The sequence below is a fragment of the Amblyomma mixtum genome, chromosome 10 (genome assembly GCF_055824585.1).
Source record: "Amblyomma mixtum isolate Tamu chromosome 10, ASM5582458v1, whole genome shotgun sequence".
NCBI lineage: Eukaryota > Metazoa > Arthropoda > Arachnida > Ixodida > Ixodidae > Amblyomma > Amblyomma mixtum.
This window is the reverse complement of record NC_143021.1, coordinates 184,877,190-184,902,396: the sequence shown is the minus strand read 5'-3', so window position 1 is coordinate 184,902,396 and position 25,207 is coordinate 184,877,190. Positions and strand designations below refer to the sequence as shown.

General features: G+C 47.1%; 1 protein-coding gene across 1 annotated transcript; it reads right to left on the bottom strand.

The window, feature by feature from the left end:
- Positions 1-3,362: 3,362 nt before the first annotated feature.
- Positions 3,363-14,974, bottom strand: LOC149327929 (uncharacterized). Its single transcript, XM_089565009.1, has 6 exons — positions 14,918-14,974; positions 13,956-14,049; positions 10,943-11,112; positions 7,443-7,490; positions 6,175-6,210; positions 3,363-3,533 (listed from the first exon to the last, which is right to left on the bottom strand). Exons 1-6 carry the CDS (start codon positions 14,972-14,974, stop codon positions 3,363-3,365), a joined length of 576 nt encoding a protein of 191 aa, XP_089421135.1.
- Positions 14,975-25,207: the final 10,233 nt, after the last annotated feature.

Sequence of the window (25,207 nt, the reverse complement as noted above, 5' to 3'; positions counted from 1 at the left end):
TAATTTACTTGGAATAAAATTCTGTGCCATCGAGGATGTTTGTTTCACTGTAGTGTCGGTACCTCTGTCAGGATATCACGTAATTACTCAAGGTCATTGTTTTTTTTTGTGAACCGAGTACTAAACAGTCGACCTATAAATAGTAAACTTGAAGCACTACCGCGTGTGACGATAATTTGCAGCGCGATGCGCCCAAGGCCGCTGAAACGCGTTCTTCAGGTTCTTGGTTAGATGAAAACTTCGCGCAACGCCTAAAAGGGCTAATAATAATAATACTATTTATTAGCACTTACGTAGCAAAAAGAAAAATACGTGAGGCAACATGTATGGCTGGACCGAGAGGTGAAAAGCCCGCAGCGTTCCGCTGACGGGGTCGACTTCTGCACCAACGCTGCAACCACATAAACTACTGAAACGCTGAAACCATGAATGATAATTAGAGGCGCCTGCCCGCAGAAGTCTAGGAACGCTCAACCGGTGGTAGTAGTTTTATTAAAATAATAAAAAAGGTAGGAAAAGATGTTCAGGGTTCACGGCTGCCGGGAGAGAGCAACAAAGCCTTAAATTATCCTTTGATCACGCACAGCCGTAAAAATTGCGTTGCCGAAATTTTCACGGCTGCCGGGAGAATAACAAAATCTTATTCTACCGGCAGTTATCATGTGACCGTGTACAGCCAATCAGAGGCGAGTGCCGTGAGAATTGTGGGAGCGGAATTCTCACGGCTGCCGGGAGAATAGCCACTCCCTAAAACATATGCTCACAAAGTGTGTATAGCAGGAATGTCGTGCGTCGTCAAGAGGGCATTCGAAAGCCATGCAGTGGCGGTAGCAAAATGACAGTTCGCATTCTTCAAGTGGCGTCGGGTAGGATGTCAGAAAAAGCTGAAACCTGGCCCTCGATCTGGTCACGCAAAATAAGGGAGGCAGCGGTGGCAGTCAACCGAAGGCGAATCAAGGTATACCATGAAAGTCAGTAAGGAAGCATTATGGAGCGGACAGCGCAATCCTAGACACGCACAGAAGGACGAAGAAGATGAACGCAGCGCTGCGTTCGTCTTGTTAGTCGCTCTGATGTGTGTGTTTCAGAGATTTCGCAGTTTGCTTCATGATGCTTACTGACCTTTTAGCCCGCCAAAATGTCTTAACAAATGAAGGACCGTGCCTGGTGACTGGGCATTTTTGGAAATGATGGCATGGTTGATTTATGGGGGTTGACATCCCAAAGCGACTAAGGCTATGAAAGGACGCCGCAGTGAAGGCCTCCGGATAGTTTAGATTGCCTAGGGTTCTTTAACGTGCACTGACATCGCACAGTATACGGGCCTCTAGCATTTCGCCTCCATTGACGTACGACCGCGGCGGCCGAGATCGAACACGCGTTTTTTTGGTCAACCTTTGCAAATTAACTACACGCTTCATGTGATAAAAATACTGAGTGTCGCCTGTAATGCTGTAAAGCTGTGCCGCAGGGTAGAGGTGGGCGACCAAATTAAGGGCAGTATTCTGAATGCTTTTCGCATGTTAAAACAGCCGGCGCCGAATGACCGTGCCTCCCAGAACACACTTTCGTTGTATAGCCGATGAACGCAGGAGCTATCACTTACGGCATACTATTACGGTCGACGCCCCTAAGAAGCCCGAGGGGAGGCCGAACAACTTTCCCATTGAGCGTGCAGTGCCCACGTGGGAATAGTCATGTCGTAATGGGCATTTAGTGATGTCTTCATATATGAGGTGCCGACCAAATGCTGTTCTGGTGAGAGGGTGCGTTGCGGCTCTTGTTGCTAAAATCCGGACGCAGCCCAAGCCCGGTTTCTCAGTTCTATTCCATTGACACCAGGACGTTTTTTCTTTCCGGGGGAGAATTGCGTGGCACCGGGATTCGAACCACGGTCCTTTCGCAGGCTAGGCAAATGCTCTACCTTTATGCAATCGTTCCACGAAAGCGAACAAGAGCCGTGTTTTACCGGTACTGGCCTATGGGCCAGAAGCGCGGCGGCTAACGAAAAGGGCCGAACTTAAGCTGAGGACAGCGCAGCGAGGTATGCAAAGAAGTGTGATAGGCGTAACGTTAAGTTACAGGGAGAGAGCAGAATCGGTCAGGGTACTAAGTGGATTGGATGAGAGCATAGTTGAAATCAAGGAGAAGAAATAGGCATGGGGAGCTCACGTAACGTGAAGACAGGATAACTGATGGTCCTTTAAGGTAAATATTGGGTTCCAAGAGAGGGGGCGTCGGAAGGTCAGGTGGACGAATGAGATTAAGATGTTTGAAGAGATAACGTACCCGCAGCCGGCACAGGACGGAGTTAATTTGAGGGATGTGCGGTGCCCTTGCCAAGAAGTGGACGTAGTTAGGATCTGCTCGGTAATATATGGCGGCGCTCTATGCATTAGTTCACCAACAACACCCTGAGCTGAAACCAGGTAGGACATTCCAATGCGTAATGCACTTCGTCACTGTAGGACATGTAGAGGGTACGATGCAGTTGGGCATTGCAGTCTGTCCTAGGTTAAAGCGTCACGCGAGACGAAGCCTTCCGCTCTGGAGCAAACTTTTGTCCAGGATCGACCCACAAGCACAGGGTGCGTAGCGTGGCGTTACGGTCTTTCATGGCGACGGAAGGTGCGGACAAATGCCGAGTTTGCTGTTCAGCGTGAAAAGCGCAAAGGGCAGCTCTTTTCAGCTAAATGCATGCTCGCCTCCTGGGAGCAGCCGCTCATAGGTCTCTGACGTGGTTGGCGTAGAAAGACTGCAGGCTGGTAGGGGACTGCAGTTCTACACTGAGGCGCATGGAGAAGCTGAACAAATATAATTTTGCGAATGCAGTTTATTCTCTCTTTCTTCATGCACTATGCTATGGTACGTGTAAAATGAGGGCACCATAAGAGAGCGGATCATGTCTCTGTATATATCCATGGGTAAACACAAAGTATCCGTGTCTTTGAAGCCGTCTTCAAGTGTCATTACCGTCAGGAGTGTTCTGTTTATTCACAGCGGCCACCAAAAAAACATCTTTGCCTCGCAGATTGCTTGCGGTGAATTTACACTCTTGTACCATCGAAATTCTCTCTGAAATTGCGGTCGCCGAGAAACATTTTTAGTTCTTACGACGAGGGCAGATTGACCGAATGTAAATACGTATTCGATGAAATTTGGGAGAAATACGGCAAAAACTGCGTCAATATTTGTGGCAAAGAGTGAACTTCATAGGTGCAGAATTTCAGCGCATTTAATGCTTTTGCACGCCCACGAGATGCCGACACTAATTTTTGGCCGTACTGCGATTATTAAATCATCTATCCAAAGCCCATTGGGTATTCCGAATATATCTCGGATCTATGTGCAAGAACCTAGATCTAGCATCGAACGCATGATGCAGCAATCGCCTTTTGCAGAGCGCACGTGAATGGCAGAACGTTGCTGGAACCGGCGCCGCCCAAAAGCGTTGTGAGTCCGATGATAAGACCGCACCCAAGTTGCGTAACAACTTGGCTCGGGGCTGTCGTGAAGATGTAGTTCACGAGGCACTGAAGAGAAGAGAAATAGTTGAGGGTTACACCACAGCACAAAATCCGGTCAGCGCTATAAAATAAAACACCCCGCCGTTTTGGACCACACACAAGGCTGCCAAGAGTGCGTATATATATACACATTTAACACCCATGCCGCTGTACAACCTTCTCTTCCTGATTTTCTTGTGTACTGCGATGCTTATGGACATAGATTTGCTTGAGAAAAGATCCTGCAGGTTTGCCGGATGAACAAGCGCGAGCATTTCAGCGGAAAGGAAAATTTGTGCGCATTACATGCGTGCCATGTTTTCCCATTGTCAACTGTCCAAAAACGTATCATTTGGCCTGTATTTTTTGGTGGTGAGGCTAGATGAAGCGGCTGACCGCCCCCTCAAAGCATGTGTAATTGCTGTCACGTCAGGTAATAGGTAGCTATGTCCAAAGAATAACGTGCAACTTACGATGATTTGAAGCTGGCCTGGGCTGATATATTGTTGAGGTCTAATGACCAATATGCTACTTTCCACAATGACAGACTAGCTGTTATTAGTTCGAAAAAGTCAGAAAATGAAATACAGATAGCGCCACCATCGGCTGTCTTTGCAAGCACACTGTGATGATGTCAAGGCAGTCTCTTGCTCGCTTATAGCTAAGCCTAGGCTACAACGCTTTTGACTTCCTAACGGCATCAAGGAATCGTTTCGGACTTGATGTCTTCGGACTTGAAGGATGCCTCATAGAAGCTTATCAGCGAACAGCATTACGTGCCTGGCGTCTTCTAAGGAACTCTGCAGCTAATCTCTAGGAGTAACTATAATTTCTATTGAGCGCATCAAACACTTCATATTCCTTGCAGAGGCGATTACACAGGTAAGAAAGTGCAAGAAAGGAGCCTTTTAATGACAGTATCTCCTCCACCGATCAGTTCCATCAAGCGCATTATGATTACTGGAAATGGCGATAAGAAAGGAGGCGCACGATGAGCATTAAAAGGAAAGCAAGAAGCACACTTTCATTTTCTGTTCATCATCTTCTGTTTTCACTTCTGTTTATATATTCTATAGACTGTCTATAGAAAATCCTAGAGAACAGTCTCTAGGCAATGCACATACTATAGAGTCTAAAGAGAATCAATAGATTTATGACCTTACACTTTTAGTCGACACTTGTCTATAGAAAGTCTATATGCTATGAATAGACAAAAATAAGTATCGATAGGAAGGCAATGGAGTGTATAAGAAGTCTATACACTGTCTATAGACCATTTTTATAAGGGACCATTCTTATTAATGAGGCCTATACTTCGAATTCTGTTGTCACCTCGAGTCGCACGCGGCGGGCGCGCCACTAGGGTTGCAATTGACTAGCACATATCATATATCTACTCTACAAGCAAAAAAAAAAAAAAAATGTGCACAAGTTCTCCCATCTTGAGAAACGATTCCAAAAGTAACCTAAAAATGCATATTTTGGTAGAAAACTCTGAGAGAATCCCGCACCTCTTGAAACCGCTTTCTACACCACACAATAAGTAGGAGGGTGGGGAAAAAGAGTTTAAGGTAATAGAAAAAGGCGTATTTCAGTCGAAAATTCCAACTTTTGTTCCTGCACTTTCTTTAAAATATCAACTATACAGCACATTAAGAGGGTAGAAAAGTTAAAAAAGTATCACTTTGAACTAAGAAGCTTTGTTTTGTCTCCGTGTTTGCAAGATGCCCATAGTAAATATAACATGTAGCGTTGTATCATAGCACGTTTTACACTACATTATTAAAGCTCTTGAAATGTGCCTTGGATGCAAAGAAATTTCGGTTTATCGCCTAACACGCGCTCTATATAGTTTTGACGGCGGGTGTCCATAGTCCACGCATCAACGTAACACAGTAGTTGAAGAACGGCAAGAACATCACAGAGCTTAAACAATTCAGCAAGGAAGACGCGTGGACCTTCGTACGGCAAAACTTGTGGCAAAGAAGAATTTTTTTTTTTTTGAGGCAGTTAAGGAGCTCAAGATCTTCGCCTACTAATGATGAGCTATGGCCACGGCGTCGGCACTTGTAATCTTATAAAAACAGCAGATATTATTCGGTTGCAAAGTAAGGATATGTGCTATCATGCAGGCATTAAATAAAGGACCGCTCCGCAGGTTATTAGTGGCGGACTGGACTTATATATTGTACGCGTTATTTGGGCCTAAAATTGTTAATTTCCGTCGTATACTAAAAAAAAGACATATTACCAAAGCGCGCCTAGCACACCTTTGAAATTTTTACTTTTGAAGGTACAGGCTTCTTTCTATACAGTCTCCTGAACAGACATTCTCACATGCTTGAAATGTTAAAATTTTTCACTAACTAGAGGTAATAATAATAAGGGAGTAATTACACATGGACGTCCACCCAAGCGCAGCCATAAGGCTACAAAGGAAAGCTATACAGCTTTCTCAGAAACATCGCAGTTAAAGAAAAAAATAATGTTTTCACATATATTATTGGTGTAAATCTTTTTGCCTTGTCCGCACTGCGTATAAAAGTTGCTGAAAATATGGCGCAGGCTATAATTTATTTTAAACCGGATTCCAACATCAGGGACGGAGCCTTTGTTCATGCGTAACAGCAAGAAAGAAGAGAACACAAAAAAGTAAAAATTTGCTCACCGCGAGGACCCTTAAAAATCCAACGATGGCTGGTTCCTAAAGACGAAAGGAAGATGTCAGATTGCAGGTTCTAGAAGTTTGCAAAATATACGATAAATTCTTTCTTTCTACTAGCAAAAATGGTGTTTCGTACTAGCTGTTTAGTCGTAGTTACCGGTGGATTTAAACATAAACTTAAAGTTGCTCAGTATCTGCTACAGAAAAAAAAGAATAAATACAATTCAAACATTAAGCGATTTACGTCGTTCATGCGACCCTGCAGTAAGACTCTGAACAGACTTTACCCATGGAATTGAGTAAGCGCAGACAGGGGACGCAACATTAACCTTGTGAGCGTCGTGCTGAACAGAAATGCGGCATATCTGAAAGCTTTAAAAGTTAGAGTAAAGATATTCAGGCGGCTCCAAGCATTTTTACTAACGCATACTCCTACGTGGACAGCGCATTTTTTAACTTCCCCTTCTTATCATGTCCAAGTAACTATGCGGTGAATCGGTGACACGGATGCGTCTGGGGCCGGTACAACAGCTGGTCTTAGATATGGTATTTACTCGGCTTTATTTCGTAGCTCGCATAATGGTTCAATATTGAGATTGAAATTCTTGCCTTGTTTATTTCCCTTGATATTTTCTCCAAGAAAATTGCCTACGATTACGCTTCCCGGCAATGATATTTTTGAGCGCAAGCTGCGGCATTACTCGAATTATAGGCGATCGCATACGAAACACGCATTGTCGTGAGGAGGTGAGTCTTGATTTCGACTTGGGTAGCGCACACAGTGTTCCGCCGCCGATGAAGCCTCGCCTCGGATGAACGTCCGGCGTGTTTACAACGCGCGCTGTTCAGGCGAGTCGCACATACCTTACCGATGACGTCATCAGTCAGCTGACGACGTCGCGCTACTTAGGTGTCGCGGAGCTCCGCCACGCAACCTGCCTTCTCCTACCGCCGCACCTTCCTCCTCCGCTTTCCTCCTTGCCCTCTCTTCGCTGTCGTCGGCTTTCATCCTCCGCGGCGCTCCGTGCTCGATTACGCCGACGGCGTAACCGAATACTTTGTTTAAATTCGGTCAGATATCGCGGAACCTTTTCTAAACACGGTCAGTGTCCTGTTTTCACACGCATGCAGTTGGAAGGGACGAGACAGTTTTTTTCTTCCCTGTAATACCGACTGCTTTCAGCAGAGCATGCGGTAAGAACATAGCTTCCGCTCAATCTTCATGAATTAGTACGATAGAATAGATTGGGTTCAAATAAGCCACTACTTACGTCCACCGGTGTGTTCCCGGCACAGGTGAGTCCAGTGACATTCAGGCACTGTTACGTGAAAAGAGCAAGCATGCGTACAGCCGTTGATACGTAACTCAACAAATGGTGGAGCTGACGAGAATGTCACCTGCTGAAACTCACCACCATGAATATCCAAAATTTCTCGGAGATATTAGAAAAAGTGTTCATCTAGCGGCGTTTTTAAACCTTGGGATGATTACTTCTGCCTGCTGGGGCTTACAAACCGACCGCTAGAGTTGTACTCTTGCCTAGGATATTCCAATGAGCATCCTGTTTCCTGAGCTCTAGACATTTTAGCTTTTGCTATCAAATCTTCTGGTCGTATTTTAGGGCCTTCAGGGTAGCGAATTAAGAGAGAGACGGCTGCAATACGGCACGCTTACTTAAGAACCAAAGCGAAGTTAACGGTCCTTTGCGACGCTCAGCAGTATAGTCACATATCAAGCGCAAAACGATGCCGCAGTCCGGCGACCGAGTCCAGCATTACTTTCAGTACGTGGGGCTCGTTTCGCTCAGTGCAAGATCCGCGCTTGCAGTGTTGCGTGTCTTTTCTCAATGGATGAAACGGGCCACCGAAAATAGCTTATTATGACAGAAGGCAGAGTAAGTCTCTGCTAGAAATTCTTAAAAGCAACAAATATGGAGTTTGTACGCAACTTCTCTGAACTAAGGCCTTTCATATGTAATGTTCAATAAGTGAAACAGATCTTAAGATGTCATGCGTAATCTGGTAGTGTAACTGGAGATAAGCAGAAAACCCGACCATAACAATTACGGACAAGGTGGAAAATTTCCATAGCTTTTTTCAGGCTAATCGTTTCATCAAAAATTATAACACCGCTATACTTCACAATTCTTCTTTTAATTAACCGCATTTTTAAAACGTTCACATTATTTTTAGAAAGTTGGTATCGAGGGTGTCGTGTGGACGGAATGAGATATGCTCAGGCCACTGAAGCAAGACTTCTGAAGATAACTCGACGTGAGTGCAGTATGTGGCGACTGCTCGTACAAGTTCCCATGCGACTAATTGTAAACAACCGCTCTACCCGACCGAACACTGGCTCAAAATGAATGACACCTTGCCCTAATAGCATGATTATAGGGTATGCTGTGTTTGTACAACAGATTTTGCAACTAACCTAAACCTTCATTCAGCATATATATCAACGCCTATGATGTCAACAGCATGCTACTCTGAGCAGCCACCAGCAACAACAGGACAACGGCGGCCGCATGTTGCTTCGTTAGGCGAGTCGTCGCTGCCGCGAACGCAAGTCACCAGATGGCGGAGAGAGTACTGGTTAATGAAAACTGCAAAAAGTTAATACTCTGCAGCTGAGTTTACCGCTCTAGCTGACTATTCTGGGAAAAGTTTTCTCTAGAGGGGATCGTTAACAGCGCGCCCTACACATTTGATAACGTTTTTCGTGATGAACAAAATTGTGTGTAGAGGCCCCTTTGGAAGTGATTGTGATCTGTTAAAGTAATATATCAATGCCACCAAAAACACTGCACTAAATGTGTTGTTTTCAAAACCCTTGTCTGTCGGTGAACCATAATGAAGCTTCTTTGCTGTTCAGAGGCGATGTTTTATGCGAAGCATACTAGTACTTTAGCTACCACTTCAGCCCTTCACCGTGGTTATGCGCCTCCAAATCACGTGATACATGACGTCTCACCACGTGACACGATGACGTCACGACAGTGGAGAAACGGGGGCCCACCTCGCGCCGTCGCTGTGGTTGTGCGCCTCCAAATCACGTGATACATGACGTCACACCACGTGACATGATGACGTCACGACAGTGGAGAAACGGGGGCCCACCTCGCGCCGTCGCTGTGGTTGTGCGCCTCCAAATTACGCGACACGATGATGCTTCGCATTCTCCAGGCTTAACCAAGTTAAGCCTCAGCCATTTTTTTTGTATTACCTTAAGCCTTTGCAGCCTTATAGTGTCACTCCCTGATATTTCCTCGAAGATAGTATAAGCTGTACGCATTTTCATAGGCGCTTTTTGAATATGGTACAAATTGCAGCTGATTTTTTATGGGCATGCAAGATTGTGTAGTAGAACTGAATCACTGATTGTGAGTAGAACTGCATTTCTAAAACAACGCGTGGTACAAGCCTAGTCTGATCATATGCAGCACGGTCATGGCAGTCATGTTATCATTTCTGACAGACCCTCTGTGTTGTGCTGTGGAACGCCTGGGTCCTCGCCCATTAACGGAAGAAAAGATCATAGGACCGTGGTTATAGCAATGGACTGCTCTCAGGCTTTTCTACACCATTAGTGAGAGCGACTGGCTTAAATAACAGACTGACTCTTCTTCTCATTCCTTCTTCGTCGCTGTTTTCAATCCCCGCATCTCTCCTCCCAAGTGTAAGGTAGCCAACCAGTACACCCTTCTGGTTAACATCTATGCCTTCTTTCTTCCTCTTTACCTTTCTCTGGCTAACGTCTTTATCTAGAATGCCCTTGCGCCTTCTGTGACAACAGCTAAACTTAGAATCAAAGGCTTCTCTGCGGTTCATCGCTTTGTTTTCACCTCAGCTGCAATGAATAAGGTAGTACTTAAAAAAAAATTAGCAGTGGCATAGCTCAGCTACGCCAGGATTTACGTAGCGAGAGGTACGGTATATCCCTGGTAACGTCTAAATGTTTTGCTTATCGTCTTGGCTACGTGTTTGACATTAAAGATGAGACATGTGGTGAAGACGGCACGTGATGAAGGCGGCAACTTGTCGCGTGACGAAGAGCTCGGCGACGCTTGCCAGTTGGCGACGCTGACCTATTGGCACAGCGTCGGCCTCGCTCTCCTAGGCCGCCATGACGGTGTGTTTTTTCCACCGCCGCATCACCATCATTTAAACACCGCGACCCTCTTCCTCCCCTTGCCGCGCTGCGGATAATGTAGCTCTCGCTACAAAAAAAAAAAAACAGGTTTGAAACCAGGTTACCCAACGTGGGCATAGCGGAAGTGTTTTGAGCGCACGTTGTATGGCTGTGTTCTGCGCTCCAAACTTTGAAGCGGCTGCCTCAGGGTTGTACTCGAAGCAACTAGAATTAACCACGCGCATCGTGACGGAACCTAGAAAGAAACATAGAGGCAAGGGACGCGCGTTTGAGTCATACCATCTTTATCTTTGTACGATCGGCGTGGCACAATCACTATGCTGCAGTAACAGCTGCGTTCTCGACCCTAGCACGGACGCCTCCATACCTCGGCATATGCTATGGTACGGCTCGTCGCAGAACCTCAGAATGCGTAAAACATAATATTGAACGCAACCAACTATAGTGATTTAGAACCAGAGCTAATACGAGGAGTGTTACTACATCTGTATATGCTTTGCGCTACGTTTTTTAGATCTCAGAGCAAGAGAGGAGAAACTTTGCGCTAGTGCATTCGGACAGCTTTCGTTTTCTGAAATTGTTTTCAAACCGCAAAAAAATATTTGCACCAATACTCACCGATGCAAACGGGGTGGTAGCCTCGACGATGATGACTATAGGCTCTCCACAAACGGCTGCATTATCGAAGTGTAGTTCGTCGCAAGAGAGAGTTAATATACCGCCACTTACCAAACCAAGAGTGTCGCTAAGGGTGTTGCAAATGCTGGTCAGTAGAGGCAGGATGGTATCTATGGAAACGAAGGTGAAACTTTGTTAGTCATATGAAATATTATATGGTCATTGACGATGTGGTTTCAAATAACTATTAAACATTAGAATAAGGAGTTTTGCTTAATATATTAGATCATAAACGTGGAAGGTGACGACAAGGACTGAGCCGCTGCTGTGGCTCAGTGGCTATGAGGCTCGGCTGCTCACCCGAAAGATGCGGGTTCCATCCTGGTTTGGCTTGGTTTACGGAAATTTAACGTCCCAAAGCGACTCAGTCTATGAGAGGAGCCGTAGTGAAGGGCTCGGGAAATTTCGACCAACTGGGGTTCTTTAACGTGCAGTGACATCGCGCAGTACACGGGCCTCTAGAATTCTGCCTTCATCGAAACTCGACCGCCGCGGACGGGACCGAACCCGCGTCTTTTGGGTCAGCAACCGAGCACAACCACTGAGCCGTCGCGGCGGTCATATTTCTACCGATGCGAGATGCTAGAGGCGCGTGTAATGTGCGATGTCAGTGCACTTTAAATAAACCGAGGTGTTCGTCATTATCCGGTGCCCTCCACTATGAGGTTCGCAAAGCCTGTGTCGCTTTGGGACGTTAAACCCCATAAACCAATCCCAACGAAACCAAACGATTAAAAGTAAACTGAGGAACACGGAGCGAGCTATGGAAAAGAAAATGATAGGTGCCGCGTTAAGAGATAGGAAGAGAGGAGAGCGGGACAGGGAACAAACGCGAGTTAATGGCCTGCTAGCCGAAACCAAAAAGAAATGAGCGCTGGCAAGAGATGTAACGCGAAGGCAAGGTAACCGAAGGACCTTTAATGGTTTGGGCTGGATTGTGAGAGAGGGCGAACGGAGCAGAGAGTGGTAGAAAGTCAAATGAGTGAATGAGGTTAGAAAGTGTGGTAATAAGGCGGCTGCAGCTGTCACAAGGCACACTTAACTGGAGAGATATGGAAGAGAACTTTCTCTGCAGTGAATGTAGTTAGACTTATTGATGATGATCACAAATAAGCTTTATAGTAGCAACGGCATTAGGAAAAATACGATGTTAATAAATTTAAAATGCCTGACTGATACAAATGGACACTGAAAACCAATTTGATGCACAAGTACTGCAGAGGTGATGTGTGATGTGGAAAGTTGGATGCCACGGCGCAAATTGCAGGAAAAGAGACTCCTAAATGCGAGCAAATCGCGAATACCTTTTTCAGGAATAATTAGTTGAAAAAAAATTATTTTATCTAAAGGAAGCACATAAACGCAGTAAACACTGTCACTAACTAATTTGTTAAACATTATGTGACACTCAAAGTAACTGGCTAGATGAGTCTACATCGTCACTATTTAGCCAGGCTATCATGTGTCCCTGTGGCCAACCAGAGTACGTCTGCTGGCAGACTAAATATACAAATCTATCACATGCTTCAGTTTGCGTCACCTGCGGTTAGTAGTCCACTCATACCCCCCGCGTTTTCAGATATTCAAAAAGTGCAGTGCTCCATAAGAGAAATAAAGAAAACGACACTCCAAGTGACGGATTAGAGAAAGCAATAGAAATAGTACGATGGGGTGCAGTAGTAGGGACAGCTGCTGTATCGTAGCCAAGAATGAGGCGAGGACCAGCAAAATGATATGAACGTAATATCGGGGACAAAACTGCCAGGACACGCGATCGACATCAAAAGCATATAGCTTTGTTATCAGCCAGTGGTTTGCAGATCACAATTGTAGAGACGAAACTAGGCCCGGGACTTCATAATGTGTGCTAGTGAAATCTGCCTAACAATAGCACACTTCGGACCTATAAGCTAATATCATCAGTCGCACGTCCTGGATAATTTTGTCGCCAATAGTACATCTGGTAACCACTTGAACAGTTCATTTACATAATTTTGCATAGCTATGTTATACCAACCAATATATCTGAGCCTCACGTTAATCCAATGCTTGTGTGTGTTCAGCACAGGAGGCAATAATACGAATTAGTTCGGTGATTCTAAAATGTGCATAAAATACTTTTTTTATTCGCTTTTTACGCTTGAGGAAGTGTTATTTTCCAGATGCCGTGAAGATATTTGCACGTGCTGGCGTGTAAAGTAGGAAAGCATTATCAGTTTAGCGGCCAAGATGCTACTGTAATTCTCATGGATTAGAAATAAACAGTATAATCTTCTTTTTTTCAAACTCCTTGCTGTGATGTGGGTGTCTGAATACTTCAGTAAAACTTCTAAGGAAGGAGACGTACAATTCCGTATAATAACCTGAAAAATAGTTTGTGCGCCGCAAATTTTTTTATTGTGTGGCTGGCCTGTTACAGTTTATTTGAATTCACTCGAACAGACGGTTTTTGTCCCGAAGCTTTGGCACACTTTGACAGTTTGGCATGCTTTCACGGTTTGGCACTCGAAGTTTTTGATAAATTTCAGTCAACATAATTCGAAAACTTTTCGGTCCTTATGGAATCCAATTAACCAAAAATGAAGTGTTTCTTCTAGAACACGCGGAACACGAAAACATTGCGTCTAGAACAGAAATGAACATTCTGGGATGTGCTGAAAATACCACATTAATGGCTGCCCGCGTCTTTGCATCTCGTCTCTGAACGTGCGAAATTAATAAAATGTAACAAAAGGCAGTGACCAGGCAAAAGGTGAACTTTTTGCTACACTATAAATTTGACCTGATGAAAAGCCAAAGCTTGTCCATATGATCGAGGTGCCACAAGGACCAACTCGCACATTTTTCCACTCTTTTGCCAAAGTTTGATCCTTTGAGCATGGTACAGTTTAGCAAAACAGATATTCACACTTTATCTTTGGAGGAAAAAAAAAAGATGATGAAGTAGTCTTACCGAAATCGTTTCTTTCAAGTAGATATTTCAGAAATTCTTGAAGCAAGTAGATCTGCGATCCTAAGTCTACGGTTCCAAGTCCTTGGAAAGTGCACTGAAAAATACGACATTGGTGTGTGAAGTCAAAAATGTGAAGTTGCATAGTCAATTTTAGGAACCTAAGTGACCAGCCTCCATCTCAAGAGAACGCGCAAAATCAATAGAAAAGCACTCCTACCGGATTTTACGTTGTCACGGTCTGTACTGCTTGCATGAATTCCGAGAAAATAATGCAGCCGATTGGCAAAATTAGGCCAAATGCGAATATGTGCGCTAGCATGGTGCAATGGCACGCTACGGTGTTTGTCGTGGTGTGTCTTCTGTAATGCAGCAGTAAAACGAGCGTATTTCACGGTGACACGCGTTCATTCGATACTGAGCTCAGCGCAGCTCTGTTCCGGGGTCCAACGCCAGCGCGACCCTTCCCCATTTAGCAGTACGGACGACCAGGACGTCGACGATTGGCTGACCTCCTACGAGTGCGTCAACACTTACCACCGGTGGGACGACGCCGTGAAGTTGAGCAACGTCCTCTTCTAACTCACAGACGTTGCCAAGTTATGGTTTCGTAACCATGAAGCCGACCTTCCCACCTGGTCATCATTCAAGGCAAGCTTCGCAGATGTTTTCGGCCGCCCCGCCGTGCGGAAACCTCGCGCCTGGCAACGTCTCCGTGCTCGTGCCCAGCTACCGTCTGAAACATTCACCAGCTATATTGACGTCGTCGATTTATGTAAGCGCGTGAACCCTTCGATGCCAGAGACTGACAAAGTTTACAACATTCTCAAAGGGATAGCTGATGACGCTTTCCCAATGCTCCTGGCGAAGAATCCCACCTCCGTCAGTGCCGTCATCGAGCTGTGCCAGAGCTTTGACGAGTTGCGCAAGCAACGCACGCCTACGCGGCAGTCTGGTGCGCCTACCGACGGTCTTGCTGGCTTGGCTCTTGGTCCCTCGCCTTCGGACCAATCACTATTCATGGAGCGCGTCAAAGATTTTATACGCGAGGAAGTCGCCCGCCAGCTTTCTCTTTTCCATCACGTTCCAGACTCTGTGTGCCCTACTGCCGACCTCGCGCCCTCCTTTGCGCTGACTATCCGCCGTGTTGTTCAGGAGCAGGTCGCTGCAGTCCTGCCATCCAGCCCCCCGCCTCCTCCTGTCGCAGCACCACTCACCTATGCTAAAGCCGTCACCCGGACACCGGGCTCGCTTGCCTCCCCCACGTATCGCAGCAGCCCTGCCTATTATGCTCCACCCCAGTCCATGCCACTTCCCCCAGCCTCGTTTCCTCGCACACGACGACACCCTACGAAGCCTTGGCGCACAGCCGATAATCGGCCCATCTGCTACGCTTGTGGGCTTACAGGGCACGTCGCACGTCTCTGCCGTCAGCGCTTGCCTCGCTCTGGGGAGGCTGTGCATCCGTACGGATACGATCACGAGCAGCCCTTGACCAATGGCTCTTCTGGCTCGTCTATGCCTAGCTCCCAGTATTCTACTCGCCGCTCGCCTTCCCCTCGTCGCCGTTGAATTTCCCCAATGGTTCGGCGACCGGAACCCCTCCGAGAGGAAAACTAACTGCCGCAGTTCCGGAGGCAAGAACTGCGTCTTTTGCGAACTTGCCAAGTCCTCCGTTTCCTCCCGCCAACGTGAGTCAGGCGATTGTCGAAGGTGTCCCTCTTCTCGCGCTCGTTGACACGGGCGCTGCCGTGTCTGTGATTAGGAACTCTCTTCGCTGTAAAATTCGCAAGGTGACGACGCCCCTGTCTGACTTTTCGCTCCGTACGGCAAGCTCACAGCGCATCCACCCCATCGCAGCCTGCACGGTACGAGTTTCTGTCAACGACGTAGCATATCTCATCGAGTTTGTTGTGCTGAGTGCGTGCCCTCATGATGTCATTCTAGGGTGGGACTTCCTCTCAACCCACCGTGCAGTGATTGATTGTGCTCGTGCTGAACTCGCGCTATCTTCGGTGTGTAACGTTTCCGTGTGCGACCTGCCTGTGCCCATCCGCTAAACTTCTCGTAGCTGCCGACACTGCCATACCTCCCTTCTCTTCTGCCCTCGTCCCGCTCCTACCTGACTCCGCCTTCAGTAGCCCTGTTCTCTTCACACCCACCACAGCTGCCACCCGCCGACACCGCCTTCTGATTCCTTTCGCCGTTCTCACGATTTCCGATGGTCACTGTGCCATTTATGTCTGCAACTCTTTTGCTTGCCCGTCCTCTCTCCTTCGCGGTGAATGCCTCGGTAGTGTCGAAGAACTGGACCCTGCTCTTGCCCACGAGTTCTCCGATCACCGTGACTGTACCGAGGTTGCTCTCGTGGACATTTGTGCGACCACGCCCGATCCGCTTCCCGTCGACGTCTTTCAACTCCCCATCGCTGCCGACCTTCCGCCCGCTCAACGTGACCAGCTACTGACACTTCTCCAGAGCTTCAGCACGTTTTTTGACCATTTCCAACCATCTTTGGGCCGTGCGTTTGCCGTTTCTCACGAAATCGACACAGGTACGCACGCTCCCTTGCGCCAGCGACCATACTGCGTCTCGCCCACAGAGCGCCGCGTCATCCGTGACAATGTCGACGATATGCTACAGCGCGGCATCATACAGACCTCTCACAGCCCTTGGGCCTCTCCTGTTTTCCTGGTGACAAAAAAGATGGCTCCATTCGGTTCTGCGTGGACTACCGTCGTCCCAACCAGATTACTCGCAAGGAAGTTTATCCTCTACTCCGAATCGACGACGCACTAGATTGCTTGCAGGGAGCGGAGTATTTTTCGTCCTTAGACTTACGCTCTGGCTACTGGCAAGTTCCGATGGCTGCCGCTGACCGGTCTAATACCGCTTTCGTCACCCCAGACGGCCTGTATGAATTCAATGTCATGCCATTCGGCCTATGCAATGCTCTAGCCACATTCGAGAGAATGATGGATAATATTCTCAGCGGGCTCAAATGGGAAACATGTCTGTGCTATCTGGATGACATTGTCGTTTTTTCCAAAGATTTTTCTTCTCATTTACTGCGCCTCCAGCGTGTTCTCAAGTGCCTTTCTGCTGCCGGGCTACAACTAAACCTGAAGAAATGTTACTTCGGTGCCACGAAGCTGAAGATATTAGGCCATGTCATCTCCAAAGATGGCGTCCTTCCTGACCAGGCCAACCTTCGCGCCGTAGCTGACTTTCCCAAACCGACCACCTTAAAAGAACTTCGCAGTTTTATAGGCTTGTGTTCCTACTTCCGCCGCTTCATCCGGAATTTCGCCTGTATCATCGCACCTTTAACACAGCTTCTTGCCGGCAGCCCGAATCTATCGTCTTGGTCCCCCGCTTGCGATGAAGCATTCACCACTTTACGTCGCCTTCTGGTCTCCCCCCCCAATACTCCGCCATTTTGATCCCGACTGTCCGACCGAGATTCACACTGACGCGAGCGGTGTAGGGTTGGACGCAGTTCTTGCCCAACGGAAGTCTGGCCATTTATTTATCTATTTATTTATCATCATACCCACAGCGCCATTGGCTGGCATTACAGTGGGGGGGTAGAAGAAAAAGTACACAAATGCCACCGCGTGCAGGTGGTTACAAAAAAAAAGATAACAATGAGATAGAAAGAACACGGAATTATTATACACAAAAAAAATGTCACAGCATGGAAGAAAATGAATCATTTGATAATATGGACACTACTTCCTCAGGCAGCTTGTTCCATTCAGAAACCGTTTTGGGGAAAAAAGACATTTTAAAAAGGTCAGTCCGGCACCTGTATTCTTTAACTTTAAGTGAATGATCTCTACGTAAAGACACGTAATCAGGGTTGGCTATATATTTGGTTCTGTCTATTCCAGTTCTAGAATGAAAAATATTATGAAATAATTTTAAACGCAGTACTTTCCTACGTTTTTGAAGTGAGTCCCAACCCAAAGATTTTTTCGCGCTCGTTACACTAAAATATCGCCCATAGTTATTGAAAACAAAACGAACGGCCAAATTCTGAACTCTTTCTAGCTTTTGAACGTCAAGCAAGGTTTTCGGATCCCAGACTGTGCAAGCATACTCAAGTATGCTTCTAACGTTTGTATTATACAGCAGTTCTTTAGTCTTTAAAGGGAAAAGTTTAGCGTTACGTCGCAGGAAACCTAAAACACGACAGGCTTTGGCAGTAACGAAATGCACGTGACGATGCCAAGACATTGAACTTGTTAAATATACACCAAGATATTTAAATTCCAACACTGAAAGCAGTCTGCTATTATTTATGTTATAAGTGAAAATATGGGGAACCTTCTTTTTAGTGAAACACATATGTACAGATTTTTGTAAGTTAATATGCATTCTCCAGTTCTCACACCACTGGGCCACTTTACACAAATCCTGTTGTAATGCATCGCAGTCACCTTGATCGTTAATAATTCTATACAATACACAATCGTCCGCAAAAAGACGCATGTATGAAGAAATACCTGAAAAGATGTCATTCATGTAAATTATGAACAGTAATGGGCCCAAGACGGATCCCTGAGGCACCCCTGATGTTACAGCCACCTCATGCAATTGTTTCCCGTTGACAACAACACATTGACGCCTAACGCTCAAATATTCCTTTATCCACCTAATAACGTTCTCATTTATGTTGTACCAGTATAATTTTTGTATTAATAAGGAATGTGATACAACGTCAAAGGCCTTCTTAAAATCTAGAAAAATACAGTCAACAGAATATCCCTTATCTAAAGCACTTGACAGGTCATGTACAAATTCGGTAAGCTGGGTGACACACGAGTAACCACTGCGAAAGCCATGTTGATTAGTATTTAATAATGAATGTATACTAAGATGATTCATAATACTAGTATAAAACACATGCTCTAAAACTTTGCATAATACACTGGTCAAGGACACTGGCCGATAATTTGAAACAATATTCCTAGGTCCCGATTTATGTATAGGTACAACATTAGCAAGCCTCCATTCATCAGGCAAGGAGCCTTCCTGTAATGACTTTGTGAAAAGAATTTGAAGGTACCTTGACAACGCAAAAGCGCAAGAAGAGAGCAGGATCGTGGGTAAGCCGTCCGGACCGGTGGCACTGTTATCTTTTAAGCGTTCTAAGAGCGACACAATTCCTCGCTGATCCAATTCAATGTTCTCCATGGGTTCCGTACAGTTCAAGGCAAGGCGAAAATCGGCAGGGCTATTGCTGTCCTCAGCAGAAAAAACTGAGCTGAAAAACGTGTTAAAGCACTTGGCTTTCTCCAGATTATCATGAACGATACTTCCGTTGTGATCGAGTGGCGGGATAGACAATTCATCCTTTCTGTTTTTTTTTATGTACTGCCAAAATTCTTTAGGGCGATCCTGGATACGCATGTCGAAAGACTGAAAGTAGGTAAATTTAGCCCCTTTGACCGAAGCATTCATATCCTTTGTAATCTTTTTTAACTGATCCATGTTATCTTCCGACGGATTTCTTTTGAAGCGCGCATATAGTTGTTGCCTCTTTTCAACGACTCTGCGCAGCGCTTTTGTGAACCATGGCTTGCTTTTGCTGCGACGTTTCGTCATCACCCATGACGGCACATGCTGCTCACGAAAATCAAAAAGTTTGGCTGTCAGTGTGCGCCACAGCTCATCAACGCTGAGTGAATCAGACAATGTTTCGTACACATCGACATAGGATTCAAGTGCCCAGGCTATCTCGGGGAAATTTGCCTTTCGGTAACTGTAAATGCGCCGATTGCCACAGTCTTCAAGTTTAACATACTGAAAGTTCATTTCCGCTAAAACACAACTGTGATCACTGATACCGGGCACTACAAGGGTAGAACAAGCTGCCGATGGTTGGTTAGTGAATAATAAATCCAAAACATTGTTGCCACGGGTTGGCTGCAGCACTAATTGGGATAAGCTGAATGAATTGCACAGATTTAACAATTCTTTGCCTACTGCGGAATTGGCTCTAGACGGAAGACATCCTGAGCTCCAGTCTAATTCAGGAATGTTAAAGTCACCTCCAACAACTAAACAGTCAGTTTTAACAGTTTCAATCATATCAGTTAGGTCGCTGATGGGTTCAAGCTGATTTCCAGGTGGCCTGTAAAACGAGCAAACTGATAGTAATTTACCATTTAAAAGTCTAATTTGAGCCCATACTGCCTCACATGTCCCAACATCAATTTCCATCTTACGAGAACTAACTAAGACGTCCACCAGTATAAATACGCCTCCTCCGTGCCTGTCTCGATCTTTTCGATAGCTGATATAGTTACTCGGAAAAACTTCGCTATCGCTAACATCCCCATCCAGCCATGATTCACATCCGATCACAACGGAAGGTCTCGCCATGTCAATTAGACCATGTAGCTTGTCCACTTTATTCTTAATACTTCTGCAGTTTAGTACTAGAATCGACAAAACAGAGTGATCCGGCTTAACTTGTCAAGAGGCTCGAACTACCTGCCCCTGAGATTCGTCGTAAATGTACTTGACATTATTCAAGTAAAGGACATCGTATTTCAGATGTGCTTTGCCATTGGGTCCCTTGCGAGGTTTGGCGTAGTCCCATAGCATTTTCCTCTTGTTTCGTACTGGTTCAGAGAAGTCCTCTGAAATGCTAGTAGAACTTCCTTTCAATTTCTTCGCATTTGACAGAACAGCCTCTTTCTCTTTGAATGAACTAAAATTAACAATTATTGGGCGAGTTCCTTCTGAACGGAACCGTCCGAGGCGATGGGCTCTTTCGATTCTGGGGTCTATTCCCAGAGTAGATCTACACAAATCTAGGACAAGTTTTTCAGAAATTGGTTGTGACTCGCGTTCATCCTCGTCCTTAATTCCGTAAAAGAGCAGATTGCACCGTCGAGATCGATTTTCAAGATCGTCCACTTTCTTCATCAGAGTCTGCCACTCGGAACGCTGTCTTTCACTACTCGCCCTACAGTCCTCGACAGCGGCCCTCATTTCCTCAAGATCTGCAATCTTTGCTTCTAAATTGGCCATACGGGCATTCAGATCCGACATAGCTGTTTTGTTTTCATCCTGATAACTCTCGATAGTTGCAAGTTTTTCCTTAATTTCTGTCTGGCCTTGCAAAAGCTGCTGCAGGATTGCATCGCTAGGTCCTGGGTTAACTTCTATGTCGCCGCACAAAACCAGAAGCAAAAGGTAAAACGCAGCTCTTCGAAATAAAGAAAAACGACACCTTCTGCGTAACATGGGTCTGTGTGCTACAGAATGAGAAGAAACGCATGCATACAATACAGGGGGTGGAACCGGCAAAGCATACACTAAACATATATTGAAATATGTGTCACTAACCTGCGGGAAAAGCAGTAAATGCGTGAGCGGCAACGCCATTTCGGTATCGCCGGTTCCACGCCCCAACGATGAAGTGACGATTCCCGCCTTTTGTAGAGTGTAGTGGCACGGGCTGTAAAACCATGGTGGGTTGACTGGCACCGCACAATGTCCAAAATCGGCTGCGAGGCACACACAATCGTTGAAGTCGACCGTGGTTAGCACAGGTGAAAGCTTGGTGAAGGAACCAGTATCCAGCGTAGACGAATCATGCACAGCAGACAATTCCTCGGCATGAAAGCAGTGACTTGAATAACCAGCGATGAATACCTGCGTGAAAAGCAGTAAATGGGTGAGCGGCAACGCCATTTCGGTATCGCCGGTTCCACGCCCCAACGATGAAGTGACGATTCCCGCCTTTTGTAGAGTGTAGTGGCACGGGCTGTAAAACCATGGTGGGTTGACTGGCACCGCACAATGTCCAAAATCGGCTGCGAGGCACACACAATCGTTGAAGTCGACCGTGGTTAGCACAGGTGAAAGCTTGGTGAAGGAACCAGTATCCAGCGTAGACGAATCATGCACAGCAGACAATTCCTCGGCATGAAAGCAGTGACTTGAATAACCAGCGATGAATACCTGCGGGAAAAGCAGTAAATGCGTGAGCGGCAACGCCATTTCGGTATCGCCGGTTCCACGCCCCAACGATGAAGTGACGATTCCCGCCTTTTGTAGAGTGTAGTGGCACGGGCTGTAAAACCATGGTGGGTTGACTGGCACCGCACAATGTCCAAAATCGGCTGCGAGGCACACACAATCGTTGAAGTCGACCGTGGTTAGCACAGGTGAAAGCTTGGTGAAGGAACCAGTATCCAGCGTAGACGAATCATGCACAGCAGACAATTCCTCGGCATGAAAGCAGTGACTTGAATAACCAGCGATGAATACCTGCGTGAAAAGCAGTAAATGCGTGAGCGGCAACGCCATTTCGGTATCGCCGGTTCCACGCCCCCTCCGGAGTATGTTGTCGCTTACGCCAGCCGCGCCCTCACCAAGGCGGAATCCAACTATTATGTCACCGAAAAAAATGTCTCGCCATCATTTGGGCGATTGCCAAGTTCCGCCCTTACGTCTACGGCCGGCCGTTCTATGTCGTCACCGACCATCATGCTCTCTGCTGGCTGTCCTCACCCAAAGATCCCTCTGGCCGACTTGCCCGCTGGGTTTTACGTCTCAAGGAATTTGATATTCACGTCATTTATCGCTCTGGACGCAAGCACTCCGACGCCAACGCACTTTCCCGTTCACCACTCCCTTGCGATTCCGTCTCTGCCCTCGTCTGTGCCTACGATTTCTCGTCGTTCGGTGTGCCTGATATGCTCTCCGAACAACAGCATGATCCTTGGATCAACTCCCTCCTCACCTTCCTGTCTAATCCCTCGCCACTATCTTCGTCCCGGACTCTTCGTCGCCAAGCCAACCATTTCGCCGTTCGTGATGACCTCTTATACCGGCGTAACTACCTCTCCGACGGGCGGAAGTGGCTGCTCGTGATTCCTCGCCACCTGTGTGCTGCGATCTGCGCCTCTTTCCACGCCGATCCACAATGTAGCCATGCCGGTGTATTGAAAACGTATGCTCGCCTGCGTCTGCGCTATTATTGGCGCGGTATGTACCGCTTCGTACGTCAGTACATTCGGTCATGTACAGCCTGCCAACGTCGCAAGAACCCTCCCCGCCACGATCCCGCTCCATTGCAGCCGTTACCCTGCCCTGCCCGCCCCTTTGACCGCGCCGGCATCGATCTTTACGGTCCGCTTCCAACGAGTTCGGCTAACAACCGCTGGGTCATCGTGGCCGTTGACCACCTAACCCGCTACGTAGAAACGTCGCCTCTCCAATCTGCTACCGCACAGGATGTTGCTTCTTTCATCCTACACCGTCTTGTTCTTCGTCACGGAGCCCCGAAAGAACTGCTCAGTGACCGTGGCCGTGTTTTTCTCTCGGAAGTCGTCGCGGCGCTGCTAAAGGAATGCCAAATCGTTCATCGCTGTACCAGCGCCTATCACACACAAACCAACGGCATGACTGAGCGGTTCAACTGCACACTCAGTGACATGCTCACCATGTATGTGATACCACTCACTCCAACTGGGACAAAGTACTTCCTTTCGTAACCTACGCCTATAATACGGATACTCAGACAACGACAGGATGCTCCCCTTTCTTTCTCTTATATGGTCGCGAGCCTACATCCACCATGGACACCATCCTCCCCTACCATCCTGAGCCTTCCGAGACCACATCCCTTCCGAAGCTCACACGTATGCCGAAGAATGTCGACAACTTGCGCGCTCTTTCACCACACAACTCCAGCGGCACCAGAAGCACCGTCGGGACCCCTAGGACCCTCCCGTGTCATATCGCTCCGGTGCACTCGTTTGGCTCTGGGTGCCTTCCTCCATTCCCGGCCTCGCCACGAAACTGCTTTCCCGCTATCATAACCCTTACTGCGTTCTACAACAAAGTTCTCCCGTGAATTATATAGTTGAGCCCCTTGACCCATCTCCGGATCATCGTTGCCGGGGGCGTGAAACTGTAGACGTCGAGCGTCTTAAGCCCTACTATGACCCGACAACTCTTTCGTTCCGGTAAGTCGCAAGGATGGCTCCTTTTCGCCCGGGAGGTGACTGTAATGGGAACGACCGGCATCCGTTCACGCGGTGCGACGAAGAGGTGAACAAAGTGTTGTGCTGGTTCCGGAGCGACTCCTGGGTGTGTGCCTGTCGTGACGCGCCTTCGATCAACGGCCTCCGACCTGCACTTCGAAGACGCACCTGTACAATATATATGTATATATATATATATATATATATCACGTGATCTAGGTCACGTGATCTTGTGACGCCACAATAATCTGCCAGGTGTATATCACGTGATCACGTGACGTAGGTGGCGGATGAGCCACCACCTTAGTGCGGGGTGGTATTCCCAGCAGGTTTAAGAATGATTAATATATTGTAACGTGGCGGCCAGCGGAAGAATGAGGCATGATGAACCATGAGCAAGAGTTGATTTAATGGCCGCTGGCCTAAAGCGAGCGCTCCGTCCCGCGCCACTGCCAGCTTCGTCGTCTTCGTCACACTACCCGGGGCGCGTGTTCGCCAAATGCAGCCGGTACAGCCAGCGATACAGCGCCGCCCACCGGCAGGTAGCAGCCACATTAAGGCTGGTTATATTCATTCAGAACGACGGCTTGACATCGCCGCTATGGCGCATAATAAAGAAAAACAAAAAAAGCCGCTATGGCGCAGTGGATTAGAGGAACGTGTTGCGTATGGAAGGTCGGCCGTTCGACTCCGCTCTCTGTACTGCAATTTTATTGTTTTTTTAATTTAATTTTTTTTACAATTCTTTCCCTTTTAGGTCGCAAATCGTGATGCTTAGTGGCATATAACGCCGTTTAAGAGGATTTATTCTCTCTTTTAGGTAAGCCGTTGTGACAACTTCAGTCACCGTGATCAATTCACCGTGGTTTCAAGACATGTGGCTGTACAGGCTGCAGTTGGCGATACGCACCCGGGGCCACCGAGCGATCGTCCCGATCGGTGACGAACAGACGGGCGAAATGGTGATGGGCTCCGGAGCATGTTGGGACAGGAAGGAGAAAGTGGTGAGGTGCTGGCCGCCACAGTGGATGAGATGATCGAAGGATGACTCCCGGTCCACGAAGCATCCGGGCCGGAGGGTGCCAGGAGCTGACGGCCGAGGTTCTTGTACGCACCGAACGGCAGGGGGATGGTGTCCTCATGTGTGGGTAGGGTCTTGGGTCGGTCGGGTCTTGGTTCGTCGTGTCTTGTCGTCCGGGCGGGGGACAGGGCTGGGGTGAGCGGCGAGGTCGGATCAGGTCGGCC

Bases quoted from the DNA above. Each gene is read 5' to 3' on its own strand.
- LOC149327929 (XM_089565009.1), bottom strand. From the start codon at position 14,974: ATGAATAGTGATTGGTCCGAAGGCGAGGGACCAAGAGCCAAGCCAGCA. The intron at 11,113-13,955 runs GTAAGACTACTT...TCGTTTCCATAG, and splicing joins ACTTGAAAGAAACGATTTCG to ATACCATCCTGCCTCTACTG. The intron at 6,211-7,442 runs GTAAGTAGTGGC...TTTCGTCTTTAG, and splicing joins CCGGGAACACACCGGTGGAC to GAACCAGCCATCGTTGGATT.